This window comes from Chiloscyllium plagiosum, chromosome 18 (assembly GCF_004010195.1).
Source record: "Chiloscyllium plagiosum isolate BGI_BamShark_2017 chromosome 18, ASM401019v2, whole genome shotgun sequence".
Lineage (NCBI taxonomy): Eukaryota > Metazoa > Chordata > Chondrichthyes > Orectolobiformes > Hemiscylliidae > Chiloscyllium > Chiloscyllium plagiosum.
In genome coordinates this window covers 14,923,726-14,944,501 of record NC_057727.1, presented here as the reverse complement: position 1 = coordinate 14,944,501, position 20,776 = coordinate 14,923,726, and the positions used below count along the sequence as shown (strand labels likewise).

The 20,776-nt window shown below is 40.0% G+C and overlaps 1 protein-coding gene across 1 annotated transcript in view; it reads left to right on the top strand.

Annotated features, from left to right (window-relative positions):
• The window catches only part of LOC122559246 (cadherin EGF LAG seven-pass G-type receptor 3-like), a 62,227-nt gene that overhangs the window by 3,655 nt on the left and 37,796 nt on the right, over positions 1-20,776 (top strand). Inside the window, exons 2-7 of the mRNA XM_043708628.1 lie at positions 2,037-2,243; positions 8,717-8,891; positions 11,180-11,292; positions 15,131-15,210; positions 18,330-18,410; positions 19,092-19,218. Of these exons, the coding sequence (XP_043564563.1) occupies positions 2,037-2,243; positions 8,717-8,891; positions 11,180-11,292; positions 15,131-15,210; positions 18,330-18,410; positions 19,092-19,218 (783 nt within the window). The remainder of the gene's footprint in view (positions 1-2,036; positions 2,244-8,716; positions 8,892-11,179; positions 11,293-15,130; positions 15,211-18,329; positions 18,411-19,091; positions 19,219-20,776) is intronic.

The window sequence follows — 20,776 nt, the reverse complement described above, 5'->3', positions numbered from 1 at the left end:
AGTGATGTGTAAAGAAATCATCAAATGCTTGCAGATTAGTTGTTCATGGGTTTCTGCTGGCTGCTTTTGAATTAGTAAATGTGCTATAAATTTTCTGCTGTCACTTAAAGTTGGTGAATTGACAGGATGTAATGTTGCATGGATTGAAGACCTTGGTTCTCACTTGAAAGGATTTTCATAGACCACTTGACCCCAGCCATGGTTCCTGTAGCTTCTGTCCTCCTTGACCTCAACCTCAGTGAGGAACGGTTATACAGTTCTCAATAAGAAAATGCTGGAAAATTTCAGCAGGTCTGGCAGCATCTTTAAGGAGAGAAAAGAGCTGACGTTTCGAGTCTAACTGACCCTTTGTCAAAGGTTATACAGTTCTGTTTTACTCAGAAGATGCTTTTCAAAATTGACTGATCTTCAACATTTCGACAGGATAAGGACAGCAGTGCTACATCTATCAAGGTGTCTGTGGCCATAAGCAACTTCCTCCAGGCACCAGCAGGCTCTCCAGCTGATATATATCAGGCTGCCATCTGCTTTTCCATGAGGGTGGACATTGATCCTCTGTAATTCAAGAGAAGGAGAAAGAAGGCTTGCACCTTCACCAAGCTATCAGGGTTTTCAGGAAAACAAATTTCCAACAGCAGATATTGAGTGTTTTCCACTTTTCAGCACAGTTCAGAAATAATTCATCTCTGTCCTTGCTTTTAGATTTTGGAATTCTATAGGATATTTCTGGAATATTGGAGATAAGTAATATTATTAAAAAATTGCAAATATAAATGTGTTCAAAAGATGCTAAGCCCCAGGATAAGAGTTTGTAATGTTATTATCCATGATCTGAAATTCATGTTTAAAAGATAGTGCATTTTGGATGCAGCACTCTTCAGAGTTTGATTAATGCTGTTTACTCACTGACAGCAGCCAGTAACTTGGACAGCAATGCTGTTTTTAGCAAACTTTTGCCTCTGGGCCAGAAGGTATGGGATCAAATCCCACCTGCTACGGAGGTGAGTCATAACAAGTCAAAGAAGATGATTTAAAATTAATTAAGCACTTACTTTTAATTGCAGCTGTTTTAATTGCCATGAAATTCACCTAGCTCCATTCCTCTGCCTTTTCCCTACAACTGTGTAATTGTTTTTTCTTTTCAATATCTTTCCAATTCTCTTTTACATGCCCTGTTTGGATGTGCTTTCAGCACAGTTTCCGGAAGTGTATTCCAAATCCAACCACACTCTGCATTAAAAAAAATCCTCCTTGTTGTAGCTTCTTTTGCCAATTCCCTTAAATGTATTCCATCTGATTCTCAATGCTTTGAGCAATGGGAACAGTTTCTCCCTCACTACTAACGTACCTGCCAATTTTGAATATCACCATCACATTGCCTTCCAACCATCTCTTCTTGGAAGAGGTCCTTGCTTCTCCAGTCTGGTGCCTAAATGAAGTTCCTCTTCCCTAGAGCCATTCTTGTCAGTGCTTTCTGCATACTCTCTTATTAAGTGATAGCAGAAGCAAACCACACAGCACATAAACGTGCTCCACAATATGATGATGGCTGTTATTCCCAGTATCATGCCCATTCCCTATATTCCTTGATTCCTTGACAAACCAAAAACCTTTATGCCAGTAATAAATGTAATCAAAGTTGATTATCTACTAGCCCCCAGAATAGAGCATTTCAAAAATTCACAACCCTATCCCTCATCAGCAAATTCAGTCAGTGTCCACCCTATCCAACTTTTCAGAACCTTTTATGATTGAATGTGATCACCTGTCATTCTTCTAAACTCAAGAGAGTATGGGCTGAATTTGTTAAAGCCTTCATATCCTTTCAAATAACGAATAGACAAGATGATATGGCCTTGATGCTCACAAACAAGAAAAGTCCAAAGACTGCTAAGTGAACCAATTTCAGCTAAGTGCAAAATAACAGGGCTTCTTTGGAAAGAACAGTTAAGATAACAACACATGGTCTTTTCATAAACTGCGCTTCATTGTGTTTTGGTAATGTGTGCATTTGTTTTTATAAATGTTCCCTGTAGCAGCTGGAAGGAGATCTAGAGACCTTGGCGATCGTCACCTATTCAACTATTAGTGTGTCTCTTGTGGCACTGCTTCTCACTTTCTTCATTTTGACCTGTCTAAATGGACTCAAATCCAACACTCGTGGTATCCATTGCAACATTGCGGCAGCCATCTTCTGTGCAGAGCTTGTCTTCCTTTTGGGAATTAATCAAACTGAAAATCAGGTAAGAAATAAAGCACATACTTCCCATTGTTACTGAACCTTCATGATCATACAAAAGTATTGGTATTTTGAAGTTGTGCAGAAATGTATGTGTATCTACTTTGAGTAGAGCAAGTTAATTTCCTCTGGAATTATTTGTGAAATGTTTTAATTGTCTTATTGCCTGTAACTGTCTGTCTGCTTGACTTTGCTTTGAATTATTTCCCTTTCATTCTGTCATTCTTTGTGACCCACTCTTTGTCCCGTTTTTCTCTCTGTTCATTCGTCTATAGCCCTTTATCCCACAAATCTTATTATGTCCTCCACTCTGTGCATATTCCTTATTTTTATGTTTCTTCCTTTTTAGTTCTCTCTTTTTATTCTTTTAACTCTAGCACTCTGTACCTCATACTCCTTTTCCTTCTCCAGCACTCTGAGTGTCTTTCTTGAGTGCAATCTTTTCCTCTATTATGTCATGGAGGTCAGGTGGAAAACAATATGTCTTTTTTGTTGCACGGACATCTTTTTGAAACCAGAAGTCAATGCATTAGCGTACCAATTGTAATGTGCAGAACCACAGAGAAATCTCTGACTGGCAGCTGTTCAGTGTGTAGGGAACATTAGTGGCACACCTGGGCACCAAATCCCTACTCAGCAAAGGAAAAACCTCCTGCTCTTGAAATGAAGTGGTGGCTAGGACACCTGCCATCTTTTTGTCATGCCTGAGGGAATGGAAGGCTTATGAAAGTGTATTTTCAGAGCATGGAAGCTGAAACCCTGGAAAAGGACTGCATAGTGGGAGGCTAGAACCTAGATTTCCAGTTGGACTATTGAAATCAAGCTTAGTATTTGGACTCAGAGGAACAGGTAAACCAGGAGTGGGATGGGAGGTAAAGGGAAAGAAAAAATGTAATTCAGGAATGGGATGAGTTGCATTTTGAGAACTACATGAGTAATATTACATGTTCAAGTCAGATGTGTGGCCACACAGAACAACCTCCTGCATGAAAATGGTCTTTGCTTAACTCTGAATCATTAATAATGTAAATGTTAGTTACATTGGAAGGCTTAAGTATTCCTGTTTTGTAATTGCTCCCAAATACCTGCATTGCTTTTCATTGTTCACCACAGGTAGGTAATGCTGGCTAGACCAGCATTTATTGCCAATCCCTAAATGCCTTTATGTAGGTAATGGTGAGCTGCTGCCTTGAGCTACTGGAATTCATGTGGTGCAGGAAGACCCCGCAGTGATGTTTGAAAGGATTTTGACCCAGTGATATGCTTACGAATCAGGATGGCCTGTGGCTTGAAAGGAAACGTGCAAGCTGCGGTGTTGCTATGTATCTGCTGCCTTTGTTTTTCATGGTAGTAGGTTTGTCGCTGGTTTGGAAGATGAAGGGCTTTTGCCCGAAACATCGATTTTACTGCTCCTTGGATGCTGCCTGAACTGCTGTGCTCTTCCAGCACCACTAATCCAGAATCTGGTTTCCAGTTGATTTTAACCTTACTGCGAATCCTCTTGCAAGGATGCCTGCCTTGAAGAAGTTTTCCTCCTCTTTCTACGAGAATCTCAGGGAGTCCCTCTCCCACTGCAACTCTATGCTACTTTATCCCCACCCCCACCCTCCTCCAGCTTATCTCTCCACCCTTCAGGCTCTCTGCCTTTATTCCTGATGAAGGGCTTTTGCCCGAAACGTCGATTTTACTGCTCCTCGGATGCTACCTGAACTGCTGTGCTCTTCCTGCAACACTAATCCAGAAGCTAGTTTGGAAGATATTATCTAACAAACCTTGGTGATTTTTTTTTGCAGTGCATTTGTAGATGGTAGACACTGCTGCCACTATGCCTTGGTGGCAGAGGGAATGACTGTTGGAATTGTTAGATGGGATGCCAATCAAGCAGGCTTCTTGTCCTGGATGGTTTTAAATCTGTTGCACATTATTGGAGCTGCACTTATCCTGGTAAAAAGAATTATTCCACTATATAACTGATTTATACCATGTTGATGGTGGGCAGGCTTTGAGTGGTCACCATTGAACTGCTGAGCATCTGATCTGCTCCTGTAACTATAGTTTCTATTTGGCTTAGTCCAGTTCAATTTCTGGTCAAAGGTACCAACCTCCGCCCTCCCCAGGAAGTTATTAGTGGGATATCGAGTGATGGTAATGCCATCAACAGATGGTTGAATTCTGTCTTGATGATGATGGTCATTGCCTTGCACTTGTGCGGCATAAAGATTACTTGCCATTCACCAACCCAGGTCTGAAATTTGTCCAGGTATTGCTGCATTTGAACACTGTTTAGTATCAGAGGAATCCTTGACTCCACACTTGGTCAAATGCTGTCTTGATGTTACGGGCAATCACCCTCACTTTACATTGAAAGTGCATCTCTTTTGTTAGTGTTTGGACCAAGGAAATAATGAGGTCAAGAGCTGATTGGTCAGTTTTGAATCTGCCTGGGCCATTCGTGAACAGGTTATTGTTGACTAAATGCTATTTGATAGTCATGAGACTACTTGAGGTATGGAGTCAATGTTGAGAACTACCAGCTCCCCTTCCACCAGAGGGTCTGTTCTGTCAGTGGAATTGGACATAGTCTGGTATGATGACAGCTGAAAAATGTGTTGCTGGAAAAGCGCAGCAGGTCAGGCAGCATCCAAGGAGCAGGAGAATCGACATTTCGGGCATAAGCCCTTCTTCACGAATATACTCAGTTGGCTGCAATCAATATTTTGTGTTCTATAGCAGCTTCCAATACTCAAGTGTAATTTTCTGTGGCATTAGCTGTGCTTTAAGGTATGAGTTAGTCAAAATATCAATTCATAATCTATTATAATGTTTACTGTATTTCTGGAAGCTCAAATTGCTCAACAGTGTAATCCTTGCACAATGTTCTATATGAAAATCTGTTAATTCAATAATATCACCCCATTTGTTCTTATAGGATTTCCTTTTTAATTTTAATTCGAACACTTACGCCATATTTAATTAATTTCATTCCATTCTATGAGATCATCATAATTGTATAATGACATATTCATAGCATTTGTGTTTTTAGGCTGTTATGTACTGAACGTCACAATAATGCCACATCACAAGCTTGAGTAATCCAACTTCACAGAGCATTGTCAGGTACAGTCTTTCAGTTGAGCTGCTATATTGAGAACCTGTCTACCTGCTGAAGTGAATGATAAATTATAAAAAATACCATCGACCCCTTAAATTTCTTGATATAGGAATCATTTTGCATCCAACAGCACCACAGTTTACTGGTAGTTCATTCATTCACTCATTGTGGGATCTTGCTGTGATCAAATTAGCTTCAGCAGTTACCTGCATAATAACAGTTTAAACAGTCAACATCTGTTTAGTAAAGCTCTTTAGTATCTCCTGAAGAGATAACGAGACACTATATACGTGCGAGTAACTCTTAAGCAAAGAGAGACAATATATGATTGTTTTTCTTCTAATATGGTCATATTCTGCAAAACTAGAATTCAAGCTACTTCCATGAAACTGAGCAGTAGAGCATAATGAGAAATTAATATGAAATATTCAAGTGACTAGGTTAATTTGATGTATAATTCTGGGATGTGATTGAATCCTTCAGCCATGATACAGCTTTCAGTGTACCTTTGCGTTGCTAATTATTTCCTTAGATGAAACTTGAAAGAGCTGATGTAATGCTTAAAGGAAAGCCTTTTCATATTATGTTGAGGTAAAATTATTCAAGTTCAGTAACAGTCGAGCTTTTTCATATATTCTTAATGAGAACCAAAACATATTAAGGGTTCTTTGGCTTATAGACACTTTCCTAGCCATATGATTAAATATCCAATTTACTAATTCTGATAATACATTTTTTTTACATTCTGTGCTTATCCAAGTATATTCTACCAATGACTGGCTGGATAATGCCATCATTCCTAAAATATCTCCCACAACAATTAGTGTTATGTTGAGAGAGGTGTTCAGTTCTGTATTTTTTTCATATTACAGTCTTAGCACAAATATAAAACTGTTCCTGGATAAGAGACAAAGCATTAGTAGCAATTAACAGTTTAAAGGATTTTCCATGTATAGCAAATGCCATGTATAGATGAAACAGTTAGTTGTTATATTTTTTTCAGTCTTCACTTCTTTCTGTAAATGAAACGCTTATAAAACCTTGTTTCAGTCAACCACTGTCTTTTGTTTTACCACCTTGGTTTATGTCTGCTTTATGTCTGTCTTACTGGTATCCTGCACTTGGATCTCATTCCTTCACCTAAGTTCTTCAATTTAAAATAGACTAGAATCAAGGGCAGAACTCTCCCACCCCCGGTCCTCACCTTCCACCCAGCCAACCACCATATACGTTGCGTCATCCTCCGCCATTTCCGCCACCTACGAACGAACTCCACCACAAGAGATATATTTCCCTCTCCATCCCTATCTATGTTCTGTAAAAACCATTCACTTTGTGACTCTCTTGTCGGGTCCAACCAACACCCCCCACCACCACCAAACCACCCTCCCTACCAGACACCTTCCCCTGCCACTGCAGGAATTGCAAAACCTGCGCCCACACCTCTTTTCTCCCCCCTACCCCCCTCACTTCTGTCCAAGGCCCCAAACGAACCTTCCACATCCATTAGAGTTTTACCTGCACTTCCACACATGTCATTTACTGTATCTGTTGCTCCCATTGCAGTCTCCTCTACACTGGGGAGACAGGATGCCTACTCGCAGAATGCTTCAGAGAACGTTTCCAGGACACCTGCACCAACCAATTATTCAAGTGCAATAACAGTCAAGCTTGGGGTCCAGTATACTGGGTCTACTTTTGTTTGTCATTTATATAAACGATTTGGATGTGAATTTAGGAGGCATGGTTAGTAAGTTTGCAGATGACACTAAAATTGTTGAAATAGTGAAGAAGGTTATCTAAGATTACACAGAGATCATGATCAGTTAGGTCAATGGGCTGAGAGTGGCAGATGGAGTTTAATTTGGATAAATGCAAGGTATTGCATTTTGGTAATATAAACAAGGACAAGATGTATACAATTAAGAGTAGGGCCCTTCGTGGTGGTGTACAACAGAGGAACCTAAGCTTTCAGCTACATAATTCTTTGAAATTTGTGTCAGGTGTAGACAGGGTGGTTACGAAGGTCAGTTCTGAGGAGGAGTCACCAGACCCAAAACATTAATTCTGATTTCTCTTCACAGATGCTGCCAGACCTTCTGAGCTTTTCCAACAAATTCTGTTTGTTTTTGTTGGTTAATAAGATGTTTAGTATATTTGCCTTTATTGCTCAGACCTTTGAGTGTCGGAGTTGGGATATCTTGTTGAAGTTGTACGGAACATTAGTGAGGCCTCTTCTGGAGTACTGTGTACAGTTCTGGTTGCCCTGTTGTAGGAAGAATATGATTAAATTGGAGAAGTTTCCGAAAAGATTTACCAACATGTTGTCAGAAATGGAGCATTTGAGTTTATAAAAATGGGTTGGGATCTTTCTCGCTGGAGGGTCGGAGGTTGATAAAATCATGAAGGGCATAGATAATGTGAACAGCAAGGGTCTTTTCCCTAGGATGGGAAAAATTAAGGGGCATATTTTTAAGGTGGCAGAAGAAAGATTTAAAAAGGACATGAGAGACAACATTTTTACGTAACGAGCGATTCATGTGTGGAATGAACTGCCAGAGAAGTGATGAATGCAGGTACAGTTATAATATTTAAAAGACATTTGGATAAGTACATGAATATGAAAGGTATGGAGGGATATGGGCCAAATGCAGGCAAATGGAACTAGTTTAATTTGGGTAAACAGTCGGCGTGGACTAGTTGAACTGAAAGACCTGGTTCCATGCTGTATGACTCTGACTCTCTGCTGTCTGTCGAGGATTGCAAATGTAATGCTTGTCTAGAAATTAAGACCATACTGTCTGGAAGATGCAAAAGTAACATAAATAGCTGGGCAAGAGTTAACAGAGATAAAGATATGCAGGCACAAAGTAACAGACCAGCAATTCATCTGAGCAATGATGGTGTCTCATGTTCTCATGAGCAATTTCTGAGAGTGAGGAGAGCTCCACAAAATTGAATCATTGCTTTCTACAAATGGCTAGACATTTACCCTGTGTAATTGGAATATTTATTCTCAGAAATAGTGAATGGATGTACTGTTGAGGTATTGGGTGTCTCATCAGCCAGGTGGCATGCAGTGTACTGTCTCTTCTAGGGGAGGCTCAGTGAACCAAATACCAAGCAAACATGATGAGGCCACTGGCAGGCCTTTCCCTGGGTTCAAGATCCAAAGACAGAAGTCCAATCCAATGAGAACTGCCATCCTCTGAGTGTTTTTTTAAAAAGTACTCCTGCGAGTTTTATGTTCATGAATAATGCAAATCATATAAAGTATAGTTCTTCTTTATTAATTCATATTGGTTTAAAAAATCATTGAACTATATGTTATGCTTTAATACTGGATCAGAATTTCTTCCCCACAGTTTCTCTGCACAGTGATTGCCATTTTGCTGCACTACTTTTTCATGGCAACCTTTGCTTGGATCTTTGTGGAGGGACTTCACATCTACCGGATGCAAACTGAAGCTCGGAACATCAACTATGGTGCTATGCGGTTCTACTATGCCATTGGTTGGGGGGTTCCTGCCATCATCACAGGTTTGCATTAATAATATATGTAATGATGGGTTATTTGTGGGACATGGGCATCTCTGGCTGGCCAGCATTTATTGATCATCCCTTATTGCCCTTGAGAAACTAGTGGTGAGTTGACTTCTTGAACCGCTGCCATCCACATGCTGTAGGTTGATCCACAATGCCATTAGGGAGGAAATTCTACATTTTTTGCCACAAATATATCTTATAACTAATGTATTTTTAACTGTAGTCATCATTTTTTCTCAGTGACCCCATAGTCAGTTTTATGTCCATCTTTTATCCCTTCCCCTTTTGCTTAGGAGTACAAATAGAAAGGTAATACATCTCAAGGCATGGAAGAGAACTGACAAAACCCATCAGTGGGCACAGCAAGTTTTTAAGTTCTTTAGAACTTATCCTGTCGCTTTATGTTTGAGTCAAGTAATTATGTGCTACTCAACTGGTGCAACGTTATGTTTTCTTGTTTTTCTCATGAGATTAAAATTGAACCAAGCACCTGAATTTTCCCCACTTCACCTGTTTGTTTTCCAACTCATTAGTGCTCCTTCTTTTCAATCCTCAGAGGGCAACTGTCAAAATATTGAACTCCTTCATTACTAAAGATAGTTTTGTCATTTTGAGCATCATCTCTAACTTGTCATATCTTCAAAGCATGCATCGTATTTGAGCTTGTGGCCCTGCATTGCAAGGCTTTACATAAACCAGGTTTCTCTAAATTCGGAAATCCAAGGTTTATCCTTTGGGAATTTTAATGTTCCCAATGCAACTTTAGAGCAAGGTAATTTGGCTCTCTCAGCATCTGATCTTGGAGCGGAATGACTAAATGAATCACTTGACAGCACTTCATGATCAATGGGCTATATTATTTTATACCAATGGGAAGAAAGCCTCTTCAGAAGCTTCTCCACTGAGCAAAGGGAAACATCCATTTTCTGTACAATTGCTTTTAGCCTACCTTTGGCTGTTACAAATCAATCATCTTATTATTTAATTTCATACATATCCACTCAGGTTAATCATATGACTGTGTGATCAGTTGATGAACAGTTATAGGTCTCTCCATGGTCTCATGTTTACCAGCCCCTCTTATCACTTATCCTTGGGCCTTCACAATACACCTTAACCAACCACATTTCAGGCTTTAGCTCCTGCGTAGGTTATTCAATATCATATAATCCCTACAGTGTGGAAGCGGGCCATTCAGCCCATCAAGTCCATACCAACCTTCTGAAGAGCATCCCACCCCCCCAGTCCCAGTAACCCTGCATTTCCCATGGTTAGTCAACCTAACCTACACATCCCTGGACACTATGGATAATTGAATATGGCCAATCTACCTAACCTGCACATCTTTGGTTTGTGGGAGGAAACTGGAGCACTCAGAGGAAACCCCACAGATACGGGGAGAATGTGCAAACTCCACACAGACAGTTGGCCGAGGGTGGAATTGAACCCAGAACCCTAGTACTATGAGGCAGCAGTACTAACTACTGAGCCATTTTGTCACCTCAGTACTTCCCTGCTCATAGCAAGGGGGCTTCTCTGCCCCAGACTGAGTATCCATGGAAAGGCAGTTAAATCCCTTAATGTCAATATACTTAAAACTCAATTTTAATATCTCCTGCAGTTACAATTACCTCAGGGTCTTAACTGATGTGGCTCAGACCCATCCCTTCCATCTCATAATCATTACCAAACTTTGGACCAGCCTGAAGAGGCAGCTTTTCTCAGAGTTTCACAAGAATGTTCCTTATCAAACTGTCTCTCTGCAAAAAGCTGCATTTTCTTCTGTGTGACAAAGTCTATTTTATACATTTCACAGGACTCTGTGTGTTACCGTGAATTTTCTCCCAGTATGAAGGCATCTAATTACTCTAACTTATAATTTGATTTGAAACAGCAGACTATGCAAGCTGCTGTTTCAGCTAAAATTCTTCCTCAGCCATTTTATATTAATTTCAGCCATGGGCAGCGCTAACACTGGGAATTCTGCATATGATTGGATTAATGATTCTAATTTCACTTCGGAAACAGGCCCACCTTTCCCCATTTTTCTCCTTCGTTTCTCCATTTCAAAGTCACTTCTCCTCACAGCTCAGAGGATACATCTCATCCTCTAGATGAAAGGGGAGACAACTTGTTCTTATGTGCCTGCTAGTGGCTAGAAACTAAACAACAGCATTGGGTCTGGTTTTAATTTATTTTCAAAAGACAATGTTCTAGTCAACTTTGTCTGTGAAGATTTAATTTGTATTTTCCATTTCTCAATCAACCAATATGTTTTCCAGGTCTTGCAGTTGGTTTGGACCCAGAAGGTTATGGAAATCCTGATTTCTGCTGGATCTCTGTTCATGATAAGCTGATCTGGAGCTTTGCTGGACCAATTGCTGTTGTTATTGTGGTAAATATTATTCCTTTTATTTCAAAATAAGTACTCAGAGCTTTGTGCCTTCCATAAATGGTAAGTTTATAATTCTGACATATCTTGCTTCATTTTCCATTAATGTTTTGCTTCACTCTGTCTCATTATTGTCTTAACTTCTGCTACTTGCTGATCTCTCTTGTTTGCATTCATTCTTTCTTGGCCTTATGGAAAAGTCAATACCCAGCATTGACCAGAAACTACACTGGTTCACCCTGCCAGTCAAGTTTACAAAGTCCTCCATACTATCATCTAAGAGCTTGATCTAAAATTGGGAAAGCTGTACCACAGGAGAAAGTGAGGACTGCAGATGCTGGAGATCAGAGCTGAAAATGTGTTGCTGGAAAAGCGCAGCAGGTCAGGCAGCATCCAAGGAACAGGAGAATCAACGTTTCAGGCATAAGCCCTTCTTCAGGAATGACGTCGATTTTCCTGTTATCCCGTTGGATGCTACCTGACCTGCTGCGCTTTTCCAGCAACACACATTCAAAGCTGTACCACAGACCTAATTAGCAACGTCCTCTCATATTCGTACACTTTGAGTAAGTCTTGCAATGGTGTCCCAGACTCCTCTGTCATTGTCCCCAGTTATGCCTTGTCCACCCTCAGGCAAATCTACCAAACGTGTCAGCACAGTGGTGTGCAGTCAAGAGGGAATTGTCCTCATTACTCCAGGCACCCTTGAAATCTCAAGGCATGAGTCTCAGCTGTTGAATTAGTGCTACTCCATCTGGGGGACTTCAGTGCTCTAGCATCACTACTGTTGGAGTTAACTAAATTGAGACCTGTCACATTGGGCCTGCAGCTAATGGTGAGTGAATCAACAAGAGCGCAAAACATAATTGACGTCGCGTCACCAATCTACCTGTCACAGATGATTCTGACAATGCCAATATTGGAAGAAATGACAACTACATCATCCTTGGAGACAAAATTTCAGTCTTCACACTGAGGGTACTGTACTGTGATTTGACAGTACAATGTGTTGCATTGGATACTTCTGTTGTAGGAAAGGTTTTGGAAAGGATTATAAGAGATAAGATTTATAATCATCTAGCAAACAACAATTTGATTTCAGATAGTCAACATGGTTTTGTCAAGGGCAGGTCGTGTCTCACAAACCTCATTGAGTTTTTTTGAGAGCGTGACCAAGCATGTAGATGAGGGTAGGGCAGTTGACGTGGTATACATGGACTTCAGTAAAGCCTTTGATAAGGTTCCACATGGTAGGCTGATGGAGAAAATAGAGGTAAAAACAATGACTGCAGATGCTGGAAACCAAATTCTGGATCAGTGGTGCTGGAAGAGCACAGCAATTCAGGCAGCATCCGAGGAGCTTCGAAATCGACGTTTCGGGCAAAAGCCCTTATGGTGACTCAGTGGTTAGCACAACTGCCTCATGCTACTACGGACCCAGGTTCAATTCCAGCCCTGGGTGACAGACTGAGTGGAGTTTGCACGTTCTCCCTGTGTCGTTGTGAGTTTCCTCCTGGTGCTCTGATTTTAAGAAAGTGATGGAGAAAATGCAGAGGCATGGAATTGAGGGTGAGTTAGCAATTTGGATTAGAAGCTGGCTTTCTGAAAGAAGGCAGCAAGTGGTGGTTGATGGAAAATATTCAGCCTGGAGTCCGGCTACTAGTGGTGTGCCACAAGGTTCTGTCTTGGGACTTATAAATGATTTAGACGCAGGCATAGGTGGGTGGATTAGTAAATTTGCAGATGACACTAAAGTCGGTGGAGTAGTGGACAGTGTGGAAGAGTGTTACAGGTTGCAGAGGGACTTGGATAAACTGCAGAATTGGGCTGAGAGGTGGCAAATGGAGTTCAATGCAGTTAAATGTGAGGTGATGCACTTTGGGAAGAATAACAGGAAGGCAGAGTACTGGGCCAATGGAAAGATTCTTGTGGATGTGCAGAGGGATCTTGGAGTCCATGTACATAGATCCCTGAAAGTTGCCACCCAGGTGGATAGTGCTGTTAAGAAGGCATACGGTGTGTTAGGTTTCATTATTAGAGGGATTGAGTTACCGAGCCGCAATATCATGCTGCAACTATACGAAACGCTGGTGCAGCCACACTTGGAATATTGTGTACAGTTCTGGTCCCCATATTTCAGGAAGGATGTGGAAGCATTGGAAAAGGTGCAGAGGAGATTTACCAGGATGTTGCCTGGTCTGGAGGGAAGGTCTTCTGAGGAAAGGCTGAGAGACTTGAACCTATTCTCATTGGCAAGAAGAAGGCTAAAAGGGGATTTGATAGAGACATACAAGGTGATCAGAGGATTAGATAGGGTAGACTGTGAAAGTCTTTTTCCGAGAATGATTACTTCAGCGTGTACAAGGGGGCATAACTACAAATTGAGTGGTGATAGATTTAAGACATATGTCAGAGGCAGGTTCTTTACGAAGAGAGTGGTAAGGACATGGAATGCCCTATCTGCTAATGTAGTCAACTCAGCCACATTACGGAGATTTAAACAAACCTTAGATAAGCACATGGATGATTTTGGGATAGTGTAGGGGGACGAGCTGAGAATAGTTCACAGGTCGGTGCAACATCGAGGGCCGTAGGGCCTGTTCTGCGCTATATTGTTATATATTTTATTCAATACAAATATAACCACTCAAACCTGTGGTTGAAGATTTGTGTAGACCATCAACAATAGAAGAGTTGTATTTAACTACAACCTATAACCTCATGATCTAGCATATCCTTCTGTCTACCATTAACATTAAGCCAGGGGATCAACCTTAGTTCAACGAAGAATGGAGGAGAACCTGGCAGCAGTAGCACCACATGTACCTAATAAAAGAGGTGCCAAACTGGTGAAGCTACTACAAGACACCATATGCATGCTAAACAGCAGACGCAATATCTGATGGATCGAGCTAAACAATTCACGACCAGTGGATCAAATCAAATTTCATTCAGTTCTGTATGTAGATAGACAATTAAATGAATGACCACAGGAGGAAGCACTAAATGTCCCCATCCACAGTGATGGGGAACCCAGTGCATCAGTATAAAAGACAAGGCTGAACGCTTGTAACTATCTCCAGTTGGAAGTGCCAAGTGAATGGCCTCTTCCTGAGGTCCTCAACATCACAGATGTCAGTCATCAACCAGTTCAGTTATCTCCACATGATATCAAGCAATAGCTGAATGTTCTGGATATAGCAAAGACTGCAGGCCCTGATAATGTTCTAGCAGAAATTCTGAACATTTTTGCACTAGAACTAGCCATACCCCTAGCTAAGATGTTGTAGTACAGCTACAACACTGGCAATAACACAACAGTATGCAAAACTGTCCAGGTATGTCTTGTTGACAAAAAGAAGGACAGATCTCCAGCAAGTAACCATCCCAGCGTCTGCTCTCAACCTTCAGTAAAATGGGATAATGTTTGGTCAACATTGCTTGCAGAGCAATAGCCTCCTCATTGAAGCTCAGTTTGAGTTCTTTCACAGCCACTCTGCTCCTGATTTTTTTGCAGCCTTAGTCCAAATATTGTCAAAAGAACTGAGTTCAACAGGGGAAAAGAATTGCCCTTAACATCAAGGCATCTTTTAAGAATTTAATTGAATTTGTGTATTATTTCTGAATGAAAAGAAATTCTATTTTCTTCCTTTCTTTGGCTTCAGTTAATTCTTAAAACTAATTTTAATTTATTCTGCCATGAGATTATCGTTTTCATAACTTAATATAAATGTTATGTTCTGCTGTTGCCATTTTCTACATCTCAACAAATGGTTACTTTGACTGCTTTCTGAAGCTGAAGCTTTATTTAAAGTTTCATTTAGGTATTTGTTGCTTTTAGATGAACATTGTGATCTCATTGTTGGTAGCAAGAATGTCCTGTGCCCCAACGCAGAAGGAAGCCAAGAAAAGATCAATTCTGTGAGTAGTAAAATAAATGCAGTAATATAAAATCAGTTAGTGATATTTCAGTAACCTTTTCAGATTTACTACAGATATTTCTATTGTTTTCTCAAGTTGATACGTATTTATTGTTTTGAGTTTTATAGTATGATGAAGTAAGTGGGCTATTTAATCAGACCTTCTGCCTTGAACATATACAGGTGTTGATATTTCCAGGATTACAAACTTCATCAGTAATGTACTTTCCAGCACAAGATAATGGTGTGATTGGAAAACATATGGATTGCTTTCTAGTAGTCTCGTATTGAAGTAACTTTTAGATTCCTTGGGGAAATAAATAATGTAAAGATCAGCAAATGACCTTTTCTTGCAAATCAAATGAAAATAAGTTTATATCATTAGTTTCTGCCACAGACTCTGTTTTGTTTCCCCTTTCCTAATCACTGTTGCATATTTATTTTTCATTTAAAAAATTGAAAATGTAAATGCACAGATGTCAGAAACAGCTCATCAGGAATTTCAACAAATGCATAAAGTAATGATCAAAGAGGAAAACAAATATTCAGCAATCATTCCCTATGGTCATAAATTAAGTCTGCAATTTTACAACTGACTGAAGCAATTAAAATTGGAAGTACTCTTCAGCAACAAGGCATCAGTTACATTGGAAGTAAGGTGGGGAAAATTATTTCTCACCATAAACTGCCAAATAAATGTATCTTTAAACTTAGTTATCTGTATCATTATGAGCAATATAAATTGTATCCCCTTACTTGATATTACTGGTGTGGTGACCTCTGTGGTCCAGCACCCACAGAACTCAAATCTGTCTATATTTAGATTCATTCTGGTTCAATGTTTTGGGTCTTTAGGATTGTATTTAATACTAAGTTCATCGGTGATAAATGAACTATTCATACCCTCACCTGTAAGAGATGTACAAACTAATGGGAATGCTCATATGACGCCTGTGAACAAAAAACAAATCTGCTCAACAGGGCACTTAAGATGAAATACTGTTGACACAGACTTGTTCTCTTAAGGAGTAGAAAGGGAAAAATGATGAGGAATAATAAACAACCTCAGAGGTGTGTTCTGCAGTGCTACTTTCATGACGAGATCATGAATGATCTTGCTCAGGTTGATACAATGTAGTAGCGCCATCAGGTAGTAAAAAGCAGTACTACATAAAACTCTGTTTTGCTAAATTTGCCCTTACCACCTGCCTGTTCAAAAGCCAGAAATTCTGTAAATCGTCTGTTATGTTCCCCAAGCACATCAATACAGACTGATATCAGGAAGTTGTATAATTTTTACTAACCAAGAAATTCCAAGCAAACACTTAAAAGCACTTAAGACTGTAAGACAGAGGAGCAGAAATTAGGCCATTCAGCCCATCGAATCTGCTCCACTATTCAATCATGGCTGATAGGTTTCTCATCCCCATTCTCCTGCTTTTTCTCCCTAATCGTTGGTCCCCTTGATACTTACGAACCTATCTTGTAAACCATTATACAGCAGCATAACTACATTGTCTTTTAGTATTAATGTCCAATTACGATATGGTTATAATTGATTTTTCATTGAGGCTTTAAGGTTTTCTATTGACACCCTATTTTCCACAAAAGGGCTGCACGATCAGTGAGGATTACTATTTGTGTAGTTGTGTTTATGTTAATTAAAGGAGGAAATTATGGCTCATTCTTAATTTTCTATTTTTTTCAAAATTGCTGCAGTATTGACTATAATGTACATTATCTGCTTTTTAATATTTTTACCACATCTCCAAATGGCTGGAGATTTAGTTATTACAGCAGAGAGGGAAGCTATTCTTCACACTATGACTATACTATCTCTATAGGAATCCGATCATTGTTTTCTCTAAATACAAATTAAAAGAACTGCAGATGCTGTAAATCAGAAACAAAAACAGAAATTGGTGGAACAGCAGGTCTGGCAGCACCTGTGGAGAGAAAACAGAGTTAATGTTTTGGGTCCAGTGACCCGTTTCTTTTCAGATGCTGCCAGACCTCCTGAATTTCTCCAGCAATTTCTGTTTTTGATTCTGTTTCCCCTCCTATATTCTTGTGACCCTGCAAGTCCCTTAAATGCCCACCCAATTTCCTTTTGAAATTATTCATCAAATTCTCTTCCACTCCCCTTGTAGGGCAGGAAATTCCAGGTCATTAACACTTGCTGCACCAAAGTGTTCTTCCTCACAAACCTCTCATGTATGTGCTCCCATTGACCTTGTACTGTCAACTACAGGGAAGGTTTTCTTTGTTTATCTTATCAAAACCTGCCAACTGTATACATTTCTATCAAATCTCCCTTCAATGTTGTTTGCTCCAAGGAACCATTTCATCAATGAAGCATTCAGCATTCTTTGAAAAAAAATGTGCACCCAATCCCAACTTTGTCTTGTCTACTGCTGTCATGTTGTTCACCAGTTTTTAGACCTGAATATCATTAGCAGCAATTTAACATGTTCATACTTCTTACTGCCAGCATCAGAAGTAAACAGTGTTGGAGATGTCACTATTGCTAACTGGTTTCAAAGCATAGTGACTATCCACAAGATGATCTCACCATTTCAGTTTTCAAATGTTTTTAACTTTAAGTATTTTTTGCTGGATCTTCACTTCAATTTGACTGGGCTGTTGATTGTACATGCCATGATTGACCCCCCTGTTGTAAAGACTGGAGGGCAAAGCAATAAAGATAGGAATTAAAAGAAATATAAGCTGACACAATTAGTGTTAATTTCCTCTGGTGAATTGTTATTGCCATATGATAGATAAAGATGTTGTAACTGTGAGAAGAAAAAATAGGAATGCAATAATTGAAAAACTTAGTTCGCGGAGTGAATATAATAATTACATTTTGTACCTAGAGTTTCCATATAGAAAGCCGTGTTTTAAAATGTCCTTTACTTTAACAACAAATTTTAATATGACATTGTTGAGCAAATTTCTCTAGAATTCTTAAATTTCAATTCTGTGATAGTTCACCTCTTTCTAGTCACAGTATGTAATTTATCTTGTTTCTGCTTGAACGCTGGTCCCGCTGCAAATACCTCTAGAAAAATGGGTGTTCTCTGATGTCTGTCCAGGCCTTATTTTTATTTACGTGCTTAGGGCTACCAAACGACGTGTGAGGAATTGGGATGCTGGGATTAAACCTGGGCCCTACACTAACTTCGATCCTATCAGTTCTCTGTGAGTAAATACCATTACCCCCAGGATCTCTCCTTCATTACCCTTTGTCCCCAAAATAACGTTTTTTCCTGTGTCGTCTTCTTTTTCCCCACATTGTTGTCTTAGCAGCAGACAGTGCTCTCTCACCAGGATGTTAGATTAATTTGGCCTATGTAATTTTCCAAGTCTATGATCAGCACATTTCTCATGATGTAACTTCATTTGCATAGACACCAGGTAAAATGTACCGTGCCTCATGACACTCCATCCAACACCCCTGTCACAATGCAGGAATTGGAACAGCTACCCACACTGAGATGAGAGAGACCTTCCAGTGTCAAACATGCCTAGTAGTTAAACCCTTAAATTCCGAGTTAGGAGACTTCTACCTTATCCTTACCTTTACCAAATTACAACATTCATCTTTAATTGTAATAAATGTGATTTTTTCATAAACTGCTGTTAAATTCACATGTCTGTCCTGACAGCTTTATCTAACCAGCAGGACTACATTTGTCGAGTTACCATGACTCTGTTGAAAACAGTTAGCTCCTTTCTCCTCTACTGAGCCCTTCCCCATTGTTCCTCACTAGCACGTTTTTGCCTTAAACATTGGTGAGTATGCTGTAACTGCCAACATCCTGTGCTGTACCCCTGCACTGGCACGTGTAGGTTATTCTATGGTTCTCTCTGTCTCTCCAGTACTACAATTCGAAGCGCCTTCATTCTGCTACTAATTGTTAGTGCCACCTGGCTTTTCGGGCTGATGGCCGTCAACAACAGCATCCTTGCTTTTCACTACCTCTACACTGTTCTCTGCTGTTTTCAGGTAAACACTTACTCTCACTAGCAGTCTGTATAGGAGCATGTTTTCAAGTGTCTTGCCTGAGTAGTTGAAATTAATGCATTGTTTCTTATTGTTTATGTGTTGAAAATTATTTTATCGTACCCAGCCTGAAGGCAAATTTAGCTAATCTCAGATTTCATGACTTCATTGAAATGTTCTCAAATCTTCACATGTATTTGAAAGTCATAGTTGAATGCATGTCTTTGTCACGCTGTCATCCATACAAGGCAAATATTAAGAAATCACTGTGGTATTAGCATGTAAAGTAGAAATTGTCTAACTTTACCTTTTGTTTCCAGTCTCAATTGCCAGGGCAAGGAGACTGTGAGCAACTATTCTGTAAAAAGCTCTGTAGACTTTATGCATTTCAACAATGGGTGGCATGGTGGCTCAGTTATTAGCACTGCTGCCTCACAGTACCAGGAACCAGGTTCAATTCCAGCCTCGGACGACTGTCTGTGTGGAGTTTGCACATTCTCCTCATGTCTGCCTGGGTTTTCTCCAGGTGCTCCGATTTCCTCCCACAGTCCAAAGATGTGCAGGCTGGGCGAATTGACCAAGCTAAATTGCCCATAGTGTTCAGGAATGTATAGACTAGGTGCATAGTGCAGGAAGTGTAGAATAATAAGGAAGGAGAATGGATCTGTGTGGGTTACTCTTCGAAGGGTCGGTGTGGACTTGTTGGGCCAAAAGGCCTGTTTCCACACTGTAGAGATTCTAAGAGTACCTTTCATTCTTCTAAACTCCAGTGTATGCAGACTCTTCTACTTAACAATATCACCCACAAACTTTCAGGCATGGTGCTCAGCCATGATGTTACATTACATGATATTACCAAACAGGAATTGTTTAACACGGAGTTTCATAAAGGATCATTCCTTTAAAATATGCAGTTAGCTTCAATCCCAGAGATTGTTTCATTTATCTTTCGATTAGCTCATATTTGTCATTAATTGCATAGGGGTGTGCTCTGTTAATTTTCTCCATTTCTTTTCTCCATTTCACTCTAAAACCTTCCTTTCTCCATTTAATCTTGTGTTTGATGACTCCAGCTTGCTGTTTTCTTCTGAGCAAGTTCAACTGTTATACTTTTTCCTTCCATCTTTCAATAATGTTTTTTATGGTTAACAAATGAGCTTTACATTTATGATACAGGCATGTAGTAAATTTAGAGTGAATCTGAAATCACTTTAACAAATAAGTTACAGTGGTAAAAATAATGACTGCAGATGTTGGAAACCAGATTCTGGATTAGTGGTGCTGGAAGAGCACAGCAGTTCAGGCAGCATCCGAGGAGCAGTAAAATCGATGTTTCAGGCAAAAGCCCTTCATCAGGAATAAAGGCAGAGAGCCTGAAGCGTGGAGAGGTAAGCTAGAGGAGGGGGGGGGTGGGGAGAAAGTAGCATAGAGTACAATAGGTGAGCAGGGGAGGGGATGAAGGTGATAGGTCAGGGAGGAGGGTGGAGAGGATAGGTGGAAAAGAAGATAGGCAGGTAGGACAAATCATGGGGACAGTGCTGAGCTGGAAGTTTGGAACTAG